Genomic DNA, 12,675 nt, shown 5'->3' on the forward strand with positions numbered 1-12,675 from the left:
TTATTTATTTTGGATATAAAATCCATTATGATTTTACTTAAAAGCTTCATAACCCAAAACATGTCATAATAGATTAAAAAGTTTACAAATTATTTAATCAGTCAAATTTTTTCATCTAATCTTGGCCACGGTTCACGGTTCCAAAAGTTAAGGACCCTGAACCGAAACCATAATAGGACGGTTCGTTCACGGTTCGGAACCAACGATTCTGGTTCATGACCCTAGTTCGAAACCGACATTAAACCGTCAATTCTAATACATGATCTTAATTGAATTTTTAAATTATTAATTATAATAATTGAAAATTAAAAAAAAGACTTGGATTTAATTTTTCAATTAAGCTTCCTACGTATTTTCTTGAGGTTTAGAAGAATTAAAGCCTACATAGTTCTTTTACCTTTGCATAATAAAAAATAAATTATATGATTAATTATGAAAGATAATAAATAAAATTAATTATAGGAATAAATTCTATAATTAATTATGAATTGTATAATAAAAATAGAAATAGAAATTAATAAAAAATAAAGAAAGAATTTAATTAAATTTGAGAGAATTTGATTGAAAGATTGAAAGAGTATTAAAATTTGAAAGAATGAGAATAAATGAGAGAGTTTAAAGGATTTAGTGTGAAAGAGTTGAGAGATTGAATGGATATATATAGGAAAAATTTTTATAAAAAATTTTAAATAAAGAGGGGGTGAAACGAAATTTTAAAAAAATTTAAATCTTTTACAGGGGACCAACCTCCTGCAAAAGATTTTGAAATATGTAGGGGACCCGGTCCCCTGCATATTTGTAGGGAACCAATGGTTCCCTGCATGCAGGGAATTGTTGATTTTTTTTTTTTTAATTTAAAAAAATAAAAAAAATTTTAAAAAATAAAATAAAATTATCAGTTCAAAAACCTTAAATTGCCGGTTCATAAACCGAGAATGAACCAGTGGTTTACAGTTTCAAATTATATAAACCGGAACCGAACCGTCAAAATTTGGTTCCGGTTACACTTCAATCTGGTTCCGATTCTTCCAGTTCCGGTTCCGATTTTATGCAGGCTGGTTTCGGTCCTATTCACCGGCCAAACCGGCCCATGGCAGATCTATTCTCATCCCTAAGCTATATAAAATGCACAAATAGATCTAATACCTCTTTCGTGCTTAGCAAATATGAAATTTGCCTAAAGATATCACATATCTTGCTAGTGGGGCTGGATTCGAACTAAACTAACCTCCAACATGGACCCATCAAACTCGCTACAAATGAGTTCGAACTTAACTTGTTTTAAGCTCTAACTTTGCTCGAGTTCGAGCTTTAATTAACTTGTTATTAAAACAATATCGTTTTAATACATATTGATCAAAATAACGTCATTTTGTATCAAAAGTTTTAATTTACGAATTTTATGAATAGTTTGTGCTCGAAATTGTAAGCTTGAGTTCATTTAACACTGGCTCGTTTCAAACTCATTCGAATCAAACTCAAACTTAAACTTGAACAAACTCGATTCAAATCCAACCCTACTTGTTAGTGAGCCAGAGAATTAGAACAAGGATACCACATTTGGTATCTTAGGATTTGAAGCAAATCATCAACAATGAATAAACAGGAAAAAGCAGAGAGGCAAATGGTAACAACATCATTTCCTTGTTATATTAGCAATGGCCCATCATGGCTCGAAAGTAATGCTACCCTTCAAATGAAAAAAAAAAAAAAATCGAGTACAAGTTTACAATGGTACAGTGCAAATCTACATATTCGTTTTCTGGGACAACAATAGTTATGATCGAAACATGAACAAGAAAAGCAAACACAGAAGCAGTAATTCTTAAAACTATCAGAAACAATGCACATCCCACCAAAGACGTGAAGAAGCCTGGAAAATTTGGGTCAGAAGTCACTCGGAAATACCTAATGACAAAGAATCAGGAGGAAGAAAAACAAAAGCTACATTTGAACTAAGGGGTTATGTTCCAAACATGACAAAGAATCAATAAAAAAATGAGCACTGCAAGTTTCAACAGCTCCTTCCCACCAAGATCTGTAAAAAAAGGAAAAAAAAAAGAAAAAAAAAAAACACTACGTTTACCTTAAACCTAGTGGCAAATATTGAACATCTTTTAGTTTTTGTTGTAGGAGAGGTACAATTACATTTTCTTCTTGACTAAGGGCCAACACAATTATAAAACTTAACTGCATCTTCTATTTTACAAGAAGATGTGCAAAACAGAAAAAGGAAGAAGGAATTTTGGGACTTGGGAAGGGGATTAGGTGAAAAGAGAATCAAGCTGCCCACCCGGGAACAAAATCAGGTAGCTTCCTCATGGATTCTTTGACAGCCATTTGAAGACCTTCCTACTACAGCATGTGATACAGATTTAAGGAGCACTTACGCAAGTGTGACAGTTTTATGTAGCCTCCGATTCACTGGTTGGTGGGAAAGGGAAAAGAAGCCTTCTCCAACAGCAACCCAAAAAAGTTAACTAACCAAGAAATGCATTTCTCTTTGTACCATCTTTATGCATAGTACATATACAGACTGTTTGCAGCAGCACAAGCAATTGAGTTTTCAGTTGGGTGCCATGCTAGGTGGAGCAACTTTGTGGTGAAATCAAAAGAATTTCCATTTGCATCAACTCCAGGACTGTCTGCTCCTGCTACAGTCCCCCAATCCACAGAATAATCAAATTTAGGTAAGATAACAGAAAAATGACGAAGAGATGTAGTAAAAAAGTTCCTGTAATTGGCATAAATATTAATATAAAGACAGTCTTTAGTTAGCTCATGAATCAACACATGAAGTCACAGTCACTTTAAAATTTGGAACAGAAGAAACTATTAAGTTAATCTTACCTCGTCTGACAACACGTGTTATACTGCTAAGGGATCTGGAAGGCCTTGAAGGTGTTTGAACTTGTCTCCTATAAGGGCATATTAGAATTTATATTCACTAGTGTTTTTACATAAATCCCCAGTTACGCTATTCTTATGATATCTATATTACCTCATTGGATTTTTGCTGGCCTCCAAAGTTGTTGCTTCAGTACTTTCTGAAGCACAACCAAACACACGGAATAGATTGCTGTGATGATAGGCAAAAAAAAATCAATATGCAGTCCAGGGTTTTCTCACAGCAATGAAATAGTGGATTTATACACAAAAATCTACCTGTAAGAACCTGTAGCTACTCGCAATCCATCACCACTAAGGCAACACTCGAATTTATCAAAGATTGAATCATTTTCATATAAATCACACAACTGGAAACAAGAAAAGAAAAGTTTATCACAATACACAATTAGCGAAAAAAGGCAATACATTGGGTTTGGTTTTGTCCGGAAATAAAATCCTCACCTTAGGTCTTAGATATTCATGAACCTGAAAAGTTGCAACAGGACCTGAATCCATGTTAATATCCCATAGCTGCCAAAGAAGTAAATGACTCAAGTTAGAATCAGGAAAAGAGTTTATCCAAGTTCCAGAAAAATCTGACATTCACGTGTGCAGACAGCTAGTCCTAGAAACAACGCTGATACTATTATTGAGATACAGACCAGGAATAAAACATACAGAAATATTGTTGGACATGACAATACAGCCACAACTAAACAAAGCATGCAACCTATAGCTTAAAGCTTTTGATGTGAATGCAAGGACGTAAATAATCATCAAAATAGGAGTACAAATTAAAAAACACTAACAGCAAGGAAATAGGCTTGAGGAAGTAGCATTCAGAAAGAGCGTACTGTCACAGCATCAATAACACAATGAGCATATAACACAAAAAAAAACTACTTGCAATTATGAATCAAAAGTCAAAAACAAAGACAAAAACCCCCAACCTTAAGGGTCATGTAATCACGACTAAGTATATATCTTCCATTCTTTGCAAATTTAATATCTGATATCGAAGCAATTATCTCTGTGAAAAATGATCTAGAACCAGGTGCCTCTTGTTCCTCAAACCTGTCAACAAAGGATATTAGAGGAAACGGGAAGCAAATTACTATCATATCCAATAACATAACAGAAGAGATGCTTTCCCTATCTTCCATGAAAAAATGTGTTCAAGCCAATGAAGCATCCACCTTTTTCCCCTTCTACCACAAATGATATTAATAATGCAAAAACCAACTGAAACACTTACAATTTAGCATGAGAATCACATAAAGCTGATTGTCGCAAATCAATAAGCCGTATGGAGCCTTTTGAACTGCTATATGCTAACATATTACAATGAGTGGGATGGAATTCAGCTGATGTTATCACCTCTGCAAGAACAAATAAAAAGGGGTAAAAGGTTTTAGCAAGAGATCAGTAAACAAAAAACTTGAACTTAAAAACAAACAATAAAACAAGCAGACCAAAAAAAAACAGGGGAAAAAATGTAGAAAGTTGTAGTTTTCAGGAAATCTATGGAAAGAGGTGTGGATTAAAAGAAAAGGTAGGCGAGTAATGTGGAACCAGATTATTCTGGCGGGTGGTGACACTGGTATTGTAGTGTAAGCCCGGTGCTAATGTACAGCCAAGTCACGTGGGCGTTGGGACTATAGAGCATGGTGGTATGCTAGGATCTCAAGTGTAAGACATGAGACTTGGATCCACATTGGAAAGTATGAGCTTCTAATGTAGGGTTTATATGACTTTGGGCTCACCAATCTCAACACCTAGCTTTTGAAGTGTGATTCTCTTAAGATTCATATTAGACACACATAAGAAGGTGCAGGGTGAGAACATGACAAGAAACAAAAGCTTCCATGACAAATCAAAGTACCAAAAATCATAATTCATCAGATCAGAATCAACTAAAAAGGAGGAAACCCACTGTGAGAAAAATTTCAATACTACCCAAAATACCAAGATATTAGGATGTTTACCAGTTAGATCCTCCATGTTTGTAGGCTTTACATCAACGATATTGAAACTCTGATTGCTAATTTCCAAGTTCCAAAGATTGATGCGCAGGTCATCAGCTGATATAAATGTTTCACCATCACTGTAGTGCAAGAAAGAAAGAGGATCAGTAAAATCATTCAAATCAATGTCAATAATGAGGCGAAGCACATATCACATAGCACAAAATACAATATGCTAGCAAGAGTCAAATCACTTCACTGAATGAAGAGGGAAATTTGATGTTCTAAAGAGAAAAATAGTGAAAGCATAAACTCAATGAATGCCCCGATATATAATCTGAACCACTGAACTCCCTAGCATTGATATTTGAAGGTTTAGAAAGGTCAAGTGATTTCTAGGCATCAACAAAGACATCTTGTATAATGAAACTTAGCGAGAAAAGAGAAGTAGTGAAAGACCAGCTACTACAACTACCAGTTCATTTAACATCTTACAAAATAACAGCAGAATTCCTTTTTTTTTTTTTTTAAATTCTGACCATCTAAACTGCAGAACTCATATCCTGACCTCATAGAAAAGAAAGGACGTCAATGCTAATAATGAAAAAAAGTTAAAATCAAGCAACAAGATACCATAAATAAGTTTGGCTTCTATCAGTTGATAGTATTTTCTACGGATAAAATTTTGTGACAGATTCTATGTTACCAATGAAAAGGCAAAGGAATTGAAGCGCTAACTATTTATTAATAAGATCTGAACCTAAGACGTATCTCAACACCAATTCCATTGCATGTACCTTCCGACATTAAGCCAATAAAACATATCAAATATAGAGCATACAGAATAAAATATCTTCAGAAAAGTAGTTACAAACTAAATAATATAAGATGAATTTACCTATTGTTTGATATAGAATTGATATGATAGTCATGAGCATGGGCATATACCCTTCGGCATCTAGCCATTAGGCTAATCTCGTTGCTAGTTATCTGAATAAAGTTTGAGTCAGTATCGTATGTAATAAAACAAGCAGTTCACCAATTGACAACACTAACCGTTATCCAACACAAAATGTTTTTTTTCCATTACTAATTAAAAGAAATTTTGGAGAAGTTGTACACTTGAGGTGGTAATGTCTAAAAATCGTATGAACCTAAGCTAATTATACAGATTATTAACCCACACCTAGCTCTCAGTTGCAGATTTAAGCCCAAAACTAATTCATCAATATAATGCACTTTATATAAGGAAAGACTTTGCAAGATCGGCTCAGGATCCCCCAAGTCTTTTCATAAGCTGAAATTCAACTTTCTAAATGTCGACACATGGTTTAAGATATGATAAAAAAGGCAAAATTGATCACACACAAGAATAACGTGGGGCATTAAAAGTTGCTGTACACCTATTCTAAATTTTTAATCAAGGGACGGAGAACGGACTGGGCTAAGTACAACTACCCTTGGTAAACGTAGTGATGGAATGCCCCCAGGTGGAATGAAAAATTCATTGCTCAGAGAACTAGATGATTTGTCCAGACATCCACCATTTGCAAGATATGGTTTAGGGCTACTAGCATTACTTGAACTAGCAACACTTCCATTTGCTACAGCTTTTAGAGGGTCCAAATTCATGTCAGAAATCTTCTTGACCTTCTTTTCCTGTACCTGCTCAACTCAGATAGATATTGCTAATAAATAAGATGTAGGGCATAGGCATGCATTTACAAGTGTCAAAATATAAATGCTTGAAAAATGACAAACAAAAGAAAATGATAAATGAATGCAAAATCCTAGTTATAACAAAAGCTGGTGAGAATGAACAAAATTGAAGATGATATCCTACTTGGTATTAACTATTCCTACCACTGGACATCCAGTAGCCTGAAGCTTCACGACATGGATATTAACATAAAGCAATGATTTATAATAGTAACCCAGTCTAGCAAGATTCATCATGCAAACTTCCCTACAGCTTATAAACCTATTTCATCCAATTTTTCACGCACTGATACAATACCCTTCATAAAGTCTAACATCACATTTTATGCAAGTAACTTCACTCATGTTAAAATACTTTCACAGAAAACTAAAACAATTTTGATATACAAGTGAATGTGCTGACTGCAAAGGAATCAAAAGAATGTTGTCTTCTACCACCGTAAATATTAAAGTACAAAAGCTTTCAATTGTGCAGTTGACTATTTATAAAACTTAGAATCCCCCCAAAAGAACAAGCCCCAGAGCAAGCAAAGATATAATGCAAGTTGCCCTTATGTAAAAGGCTCCCAGTGCATGCAAGTTATATTAACTTGAAACAATATGACCATAGATAGCAGATAATGCAAAAATGAGAAGTTGTCAAATTAGATATTCAAGTAGAAAATTATATGTACTGCTTCTATTATAAATATCATATGTGAATATGCAGACACAGAAAGGGGGTGGTTTTGGACATCATATTCTACTTGTTATTAACGAAATGTCATCTTCAGCACAATCTATAAACAAATTGGGAAAAGATATAGAAATGAAAAAGGCAAGAGAACGACAAGAGAAGTAGTTTTTGCAGATATAGAACCATCCTCCTTACCTTCCAAAATTTGATGGTTTTATCATTAGTAGAAAGAAGAAACAGTGCACCATTGGCTGTTTGGCACCATCTAATTTTGTTGATTTTCTCCTCTATTTCCAAGCTCTTTAGATAGTCAAACTGACATTAAAAAGGCAGAGATAGTATGAGTACAAACAATTCAAACTCTTAATAGCAAACAGAGGATATGTATGAAATTGAAGCAAGAGTAACAACCCAAAAATGATACCTCAGGTTCATGGCTCTGAAACTCTGTTTTGTAACGAAACTCAGGATGCCTAGTTATTGGATAATCCATTCTCTCCAGATCCCTTCTGGATCCTCCATGCTACAAATTGCAGTATAAAAGATGTTATTTGTTGTGAGAAACAGCCAACAACAAGCCAATATAAAAAAATTATATTAAAAAGAAAGAAGCATGAATATGGAAGAAAGAACCCACATCCTTATTGTCTGTTCGCTCAAAGAGAACCACCCGCCCCCCACGGTCACCAGTAGCAAGATGATCGCCAGATTTGTCAAATTCAATTGCTGATATTATATCAACTGTAGAGACAAGGAAAGCAGCCATTTAGAGAAATCCCATCATACCTTCCAATAAAATAATGAAAATATAACTGCACTATGATAAGAGAAACATCATCATAATCCTCAGATCAAAATGATGAGTAAATATTTTCTTCTGTAGGAGACAGATTTGATTTACTAGAATATGCTAAAACTACAATTTCTCCCTTGAAGACTACTGATTACACTGCAAATACACCAACTACCTTTCCTAGGCCACAGTTATAACTTTTTGTTCATAAGCAAGACATATATACATAAATTTATTCTATATATAACTGAAGGTTTAAAACTTGACATGTCCACCAAATGTCTGCTTTGCTTCAATTGTCTCCATACAAATACATTGTGAATATATAATGACACCACAAAAGAGAGTCTGGCATATTTTTCCAGTTTGATAAACTAAATTATTTAAAAACTAATACGCACTATATCAAGAGCATCTGCTCTGAGCATTGCACGGTTCCTCCGGGTAATCGGTGTTCAGTCTCCACAAATTCCCACCAGAAGCTATAACATGACAGTGAACAACAATTTCCATCTCCTTTGATTATTCAATAATTCTACTTAAAAAATACTTTCTAATGCCACAATCCATGGAAAAAGAAAAATTATGGAGACTTGACAACAGTGCATAAGTACATGCAGGAAGAAAATCATCAACTTGAATTGCATTCATCATCTACTTTCTTGAGCACAGGTCTTCAACTCTTAAATGGTTTAACATAGCTATCACAGAAAATAAGCTAACTTATGGTTTTTATCAGAACCCATCAGATGCCAACCATGGGTCTTAAAGTTTACATTTTAGTCTAAACGGTAAAAGCCCTTTGCCATCAACCAAGGGTCAAGCATTCAGATCCCAGAGCAACTAATTAAGATAGAGTAGTGCTATGTGCACAAATAACATCATGTCATCATGTGATTGAACAGTTGAAAATTAAAAATAAAACAACACTCAATCATATAGTGACACATCGTTGTTTACACACAAAGTTGTGCACATAGTATTATTGATTAAAATATAGGGTATTCAACCTAAATAATCTCGTCATTAATGTCTTCTAGGGCTATATCCTCCAATGAAATCTGGAATCATAGTCTTGACTTAATACTTGAGCCATGATTGTTTTGGTAATTGTGATATTGTTCAAGCTCCTGGATCAAATCTTGTAACCATTCCTTTTGGTGCCCCATTGTCATTGACTTCTATTCCACATTACTTTAGATTGCTTCTATCGTCTTTTCCTTGGTGATGTCGCAACCAGATTAGAATCCTCATTCTTGTCTAAGTACTAGATGATGAAACCCCCTTATATTGATTCCACCACTGAAAGAGATATAACATAACACATAATTCCTGAAACTCATATGCAGATTCTCCACAGGTGAATGCTAATCAAATCAACATAGAACATAGACACAGGCTGATAAATTATGTCAGTAGATTGCAGCAGAAGTTATCGCTCCTAGACATGTATGATATCAAGACCAGAAATGACTAATCAACACGTCAGTCCCAACTTCCACAGCAATGCGACAAGTTTCATAAAATGAGCTCACTCATTGATTTCCACATAGTGGTTAATAAACACTCAACCCAAAGTAATCCGGGTTTAAGCCTTTCTTAACATGAATTGAGTTCAGTTATTTAACTACCAAAATATAAAACAAACCAACCACTTACAAGAACTACAACCTCAGAAGCAATGTACATATCCCTGAACCTGAATAATTACAACAGATGACAGCTACTTAGCTGGTAATACATTCACCATTACATAACTAACTTGAAATAGAATCCCCAAGCATTAAACGCGGAAAAAAGAACTTTCTCCCATGTACCTAGTTGGTTCTATGCATCACCAATAGTTGCATAGCCAAAAGAGAAATATCAACATATTATCTTCATTATAAATCAAGCTAACAAAATATGCTTAAACCCATATCGCAATTTCGTCATAATTCCAAAAAATTCACAACTTGATGCACGCAATACAGTCTCAATGCATCAATTAACAAAACCAAACAAGATCTAAAACATAGCTAATAACTTCGACTTACAAAAATAAAGTGCATGCATTTCACTTCAACAGAATATGATTAAAAAAAAAAGCCACACATCTAAACCCCGATTACTCAATACCCACGATCCGTTTTAGATCCAAAATCAAACCCTAACTGCATCTAACACAAGCAAAACCTAATAGATCCAAAACACATAACGACACCAACACCAAAAAACCAAATAAAATAAAACAATAGAATGAAAAAATTTACCTTCTTGGACTTCTTCCCCTGCGGTTCGCTCACCGAAGACCTGAGAGAACTTCCACTCCAACGGCTGCGGTGGAGCAGCCGTGCGAACCTCTTCACCGCCATTCATTTCTCCCTTTTGTCCCTTGTTGTTGACCCCAAGTAACCAAAATCAACGGCCAAAGCAAATCAGCAAACCCAAGATCGCATCATTATAGAGCCAATGAGATTCCGATTCCCAATTCAACCATTGAACACAACACAACTCAAAACCGAAACAAAAACCAAACTTTATTATTATTATTATTATGTTTTTGTTGTGCGTTGGTTTTTGTTTCTCTCTCTAGAAAATTAAAAAATAAAACAAACAAAATAAAATGCTTCTTGTCTCGGTTTCTCTCACTAAATTTTTATTTTTATTTATTTATAAAATTTAGAATTTTGGTTTTATTATTATTTTTATTATTTTCAAAGGATTAAAACGTTCTTTGGTTCTTTCTTTCTTTTCACCTTTGCGTTTGTGTGTTTCTATCAATAATGGAACTTCTGGATCTGTTATAGAATGACAGGTGTTGAGATTGCCTGTTGTGACAGACGGGTTTGATTAGTTAGTTGGTGGTGATGTGGCAAGTTATGGAAGTTGGATGTATAAAAGTAATATTAAAGGAATTTAATAAAAAATACTAAAATTAAAGGGACCTATAGAAAACAACCAACTTTTTGAAAGACATTCGGATTATCCCAAAACAGAAAATTTAATACATTAATACTCTCACACTTTTTTTATATAACTATAAAATTATGTGTATAATACAGATTTAAGTATCGATAATGATATAATGATATAATTTTAAATTTAAAAAAATAATATTTAATCATATTATAACATATCATCTTTGATATTTAAATTGATATTTATTATATAAATTTAATGTTTTATACAAAACAACATTATCAACAAATCGCACAAACTTCAAAAATCTATATTTTCATGTTTCTACGCAAATTCTAACATCGTGGTTTCGAATTCAAGGAAGAAAATTTATTATATCAAATATTTATGCAAATATTAGTTTAATTTTTCATTTATTTGATTATTGTATATTATTTTTTGGTGTATTGAATTTATTTGATAAGTACCAGAGTGTATTTTAAAATCAAGAATGATAGAAATTCCTGGTAATTTTTTTTTTTTTGGGGTAAAAAAATGTAGGGTTTTTTTATATTTAACCACGCTGTGGCTTTTAATATTTTACCATGTAGGAGGATTTATTGACAACTTATCATGTAGGGGATAACTTATGTTTGACCATGTACAAGTGAACAAGTATTTTACTACGAGGGTTAAATTGATATTTTACCATGTGAGTGGTTGAAATGATATTTTTCAACTTTCATATCAAATTTTTTTAACGTATATTTGTATATTCAGATATACAATTTCTCATTATTTTAGTTATGAAATACTTATAGGAAACTTCGATATGGATGTAAAGGAATATATTATCATGCGGGAAGTAAATAATATTTTATCATGTTAGGGGTAATGCAATATTTTCCAACATTTGTGCTAACTTTTTTTAATATTATACTTATACATTTAGTTAAGAAATTTTTTGTTACTCTAATTACAAAATAATATATAAAAAAAAATCTATATGAGTTTAAATTGATATTTGACGATTTAAGGGGTAAACTAATATTTTTATCAGATAGGGTGTAAATTGATATTTTATCATGAGAGGTAAATCGAAACTTTTAATTCTAAACCCTAAACTCTAAACTCAAAACTCTAAATCCTTAAATCTTAAACTCATAAATAGGACTATCAAACAAGTTAGCTTCGAGGCTTGTGAAAATATTTTAGGCCTTAGATTTTTTTTTTGTTGCCCATTTTGCTATAATTTTTCAGGTTTTGAGCCTGTTTTGGGCCAATTTTATAATTTTAGATATTTTATAAGATGACTATGAATAATTATCTATCTACCATGAATGTACATTCATTGTTTCTCTTATGTATGATTGTCCATTACTTGTGAATAAGCATGCACTGACTCAACATGAATATTCATAACTTCTTTTTTCACAGTCTTTCGTGCCCAATCATTTGTCTTGCTTGAACGACCATACATCCTTAACACCATGAACAGTTCTTCTCTTTCACATTCATGACCATATATGACCTAAAGGACATAACCAGCTTTTTGCTAATATAAATGGGCATGCACTCTTTTGTATGGGTACTCATTGCATCCTAACTTATGTGTCACAAATGATGCATAAGTTCTATGTATGATCGTCTATTGAATACGACATTTCTATCCTAATTGGTGAATGATCATGTACATCTTGTACATTGCTTCCTAGAGGACACAATATCAATTTTATAAATGGATAAGTATGTTA

The 12,675-nt window shown here is 33.2% G+C and overlaps 1 protein-coding gene across 5 annotated transcripts; it reads right to left on the reverse strand.

The window, feature by feature from the left end:
* Positions 1 to 1,625: 1,625 nt before the first annotated feature.
* LOC123218074 (serine/threonine protein phosphatase 2A 55 kDa regulatory subunit B beta isoform) lies at positions 1,626 to 10,665 on the reverse strand. Of its 5 annotated transcripts, none has more exons than XM_044639285.1 (14): positions 10,294 to 10,665; positions 7,886 to 7,989; positions 7,673 to 7,771; positions 7,444 to 7,563; positions 6,312 to 6,518; positions 5,752 to 5,843; positions 4,875 to 4,993; positions 4,145 to 4,268; positions 3,840 to 3,963; positions 3,352 to 3,420; positions 3,166 to 3,257; positions 3,002 to 3,079; positions 2,851 to 2,918; positions 1,626 to 2,654 (listed from the first exon to the last, which is right to left on the reverse strand). In XM_044639285.1, exons 1-14 carry the CDS (start codon positions 10,397 to 10,399, stop codon positions 2,515 to 2,517), a joined length of 1,542 nt encoding a protein of 513 aa, XP_044495220.1. In that variant the 5' UTR covers positions 10,400 to 10,665; the 3' UTR covers positions 1,626 to 2,514. The 5 variants fall into 5 exon arrangements, with proteins under 5 accessions (XP_044495220.1, XP_044495219.1, XP_044495218.1 ...); XM_044639284.1 differs by having other exon boundaries at positions 1,626 to 2,651; positions 6,309 to 6,518; XM_044639283.1 differs by having other exon boundaries at positions 6,309 to 6,518.
* Between the last annotated feature and the right edge of the window lie 2,010 nt (positions 10,666 to 12,675).

Source organism: Mangifera indica, chromosome 6 (genome assembly GCF_011075055.1).
Source record: "Mangifera indica cultivar Alphonso chromosome 6, CATAS_Mindica_2.1, whole genome shotgun sequence".
Classification (NCBI taxonomy): domain Eukaryota; kingdom Viridiplantae; phylum Streptophyta; class Magnoliopsida; order Sapindales; family Anacardiaceae; genus Mangifera; species Mangifera indica.

What these genes read in the sequence shown, in the direction of transcription:
- LOC123218074 (XM_044639283.1), bottom strand. Translation starts at nt 10,399, where the DNA reads ATGAATGGCGGTGAAGAGGTTCGCACGGCTGCTCCACCGCAGCCGTTG. An exon ending in AGCGAACAGACAATAAGGAT is followed by an intron (nt 7,772 to 7,885) that starts GTGGGTTCTTTC and finishes TGCAATTTGTAG; the next exon opens with CATGGAGGATCCAGAAGGGA. An exon ending in GTAGCTACAGGTTCTTACAG is followed by an intron (nt 3,080 to 3,165) that starts GTAGATTTTTGT and finishes CTATCATCACAG; the next exon opens with CAATCTATTCCGTGTGTTTG.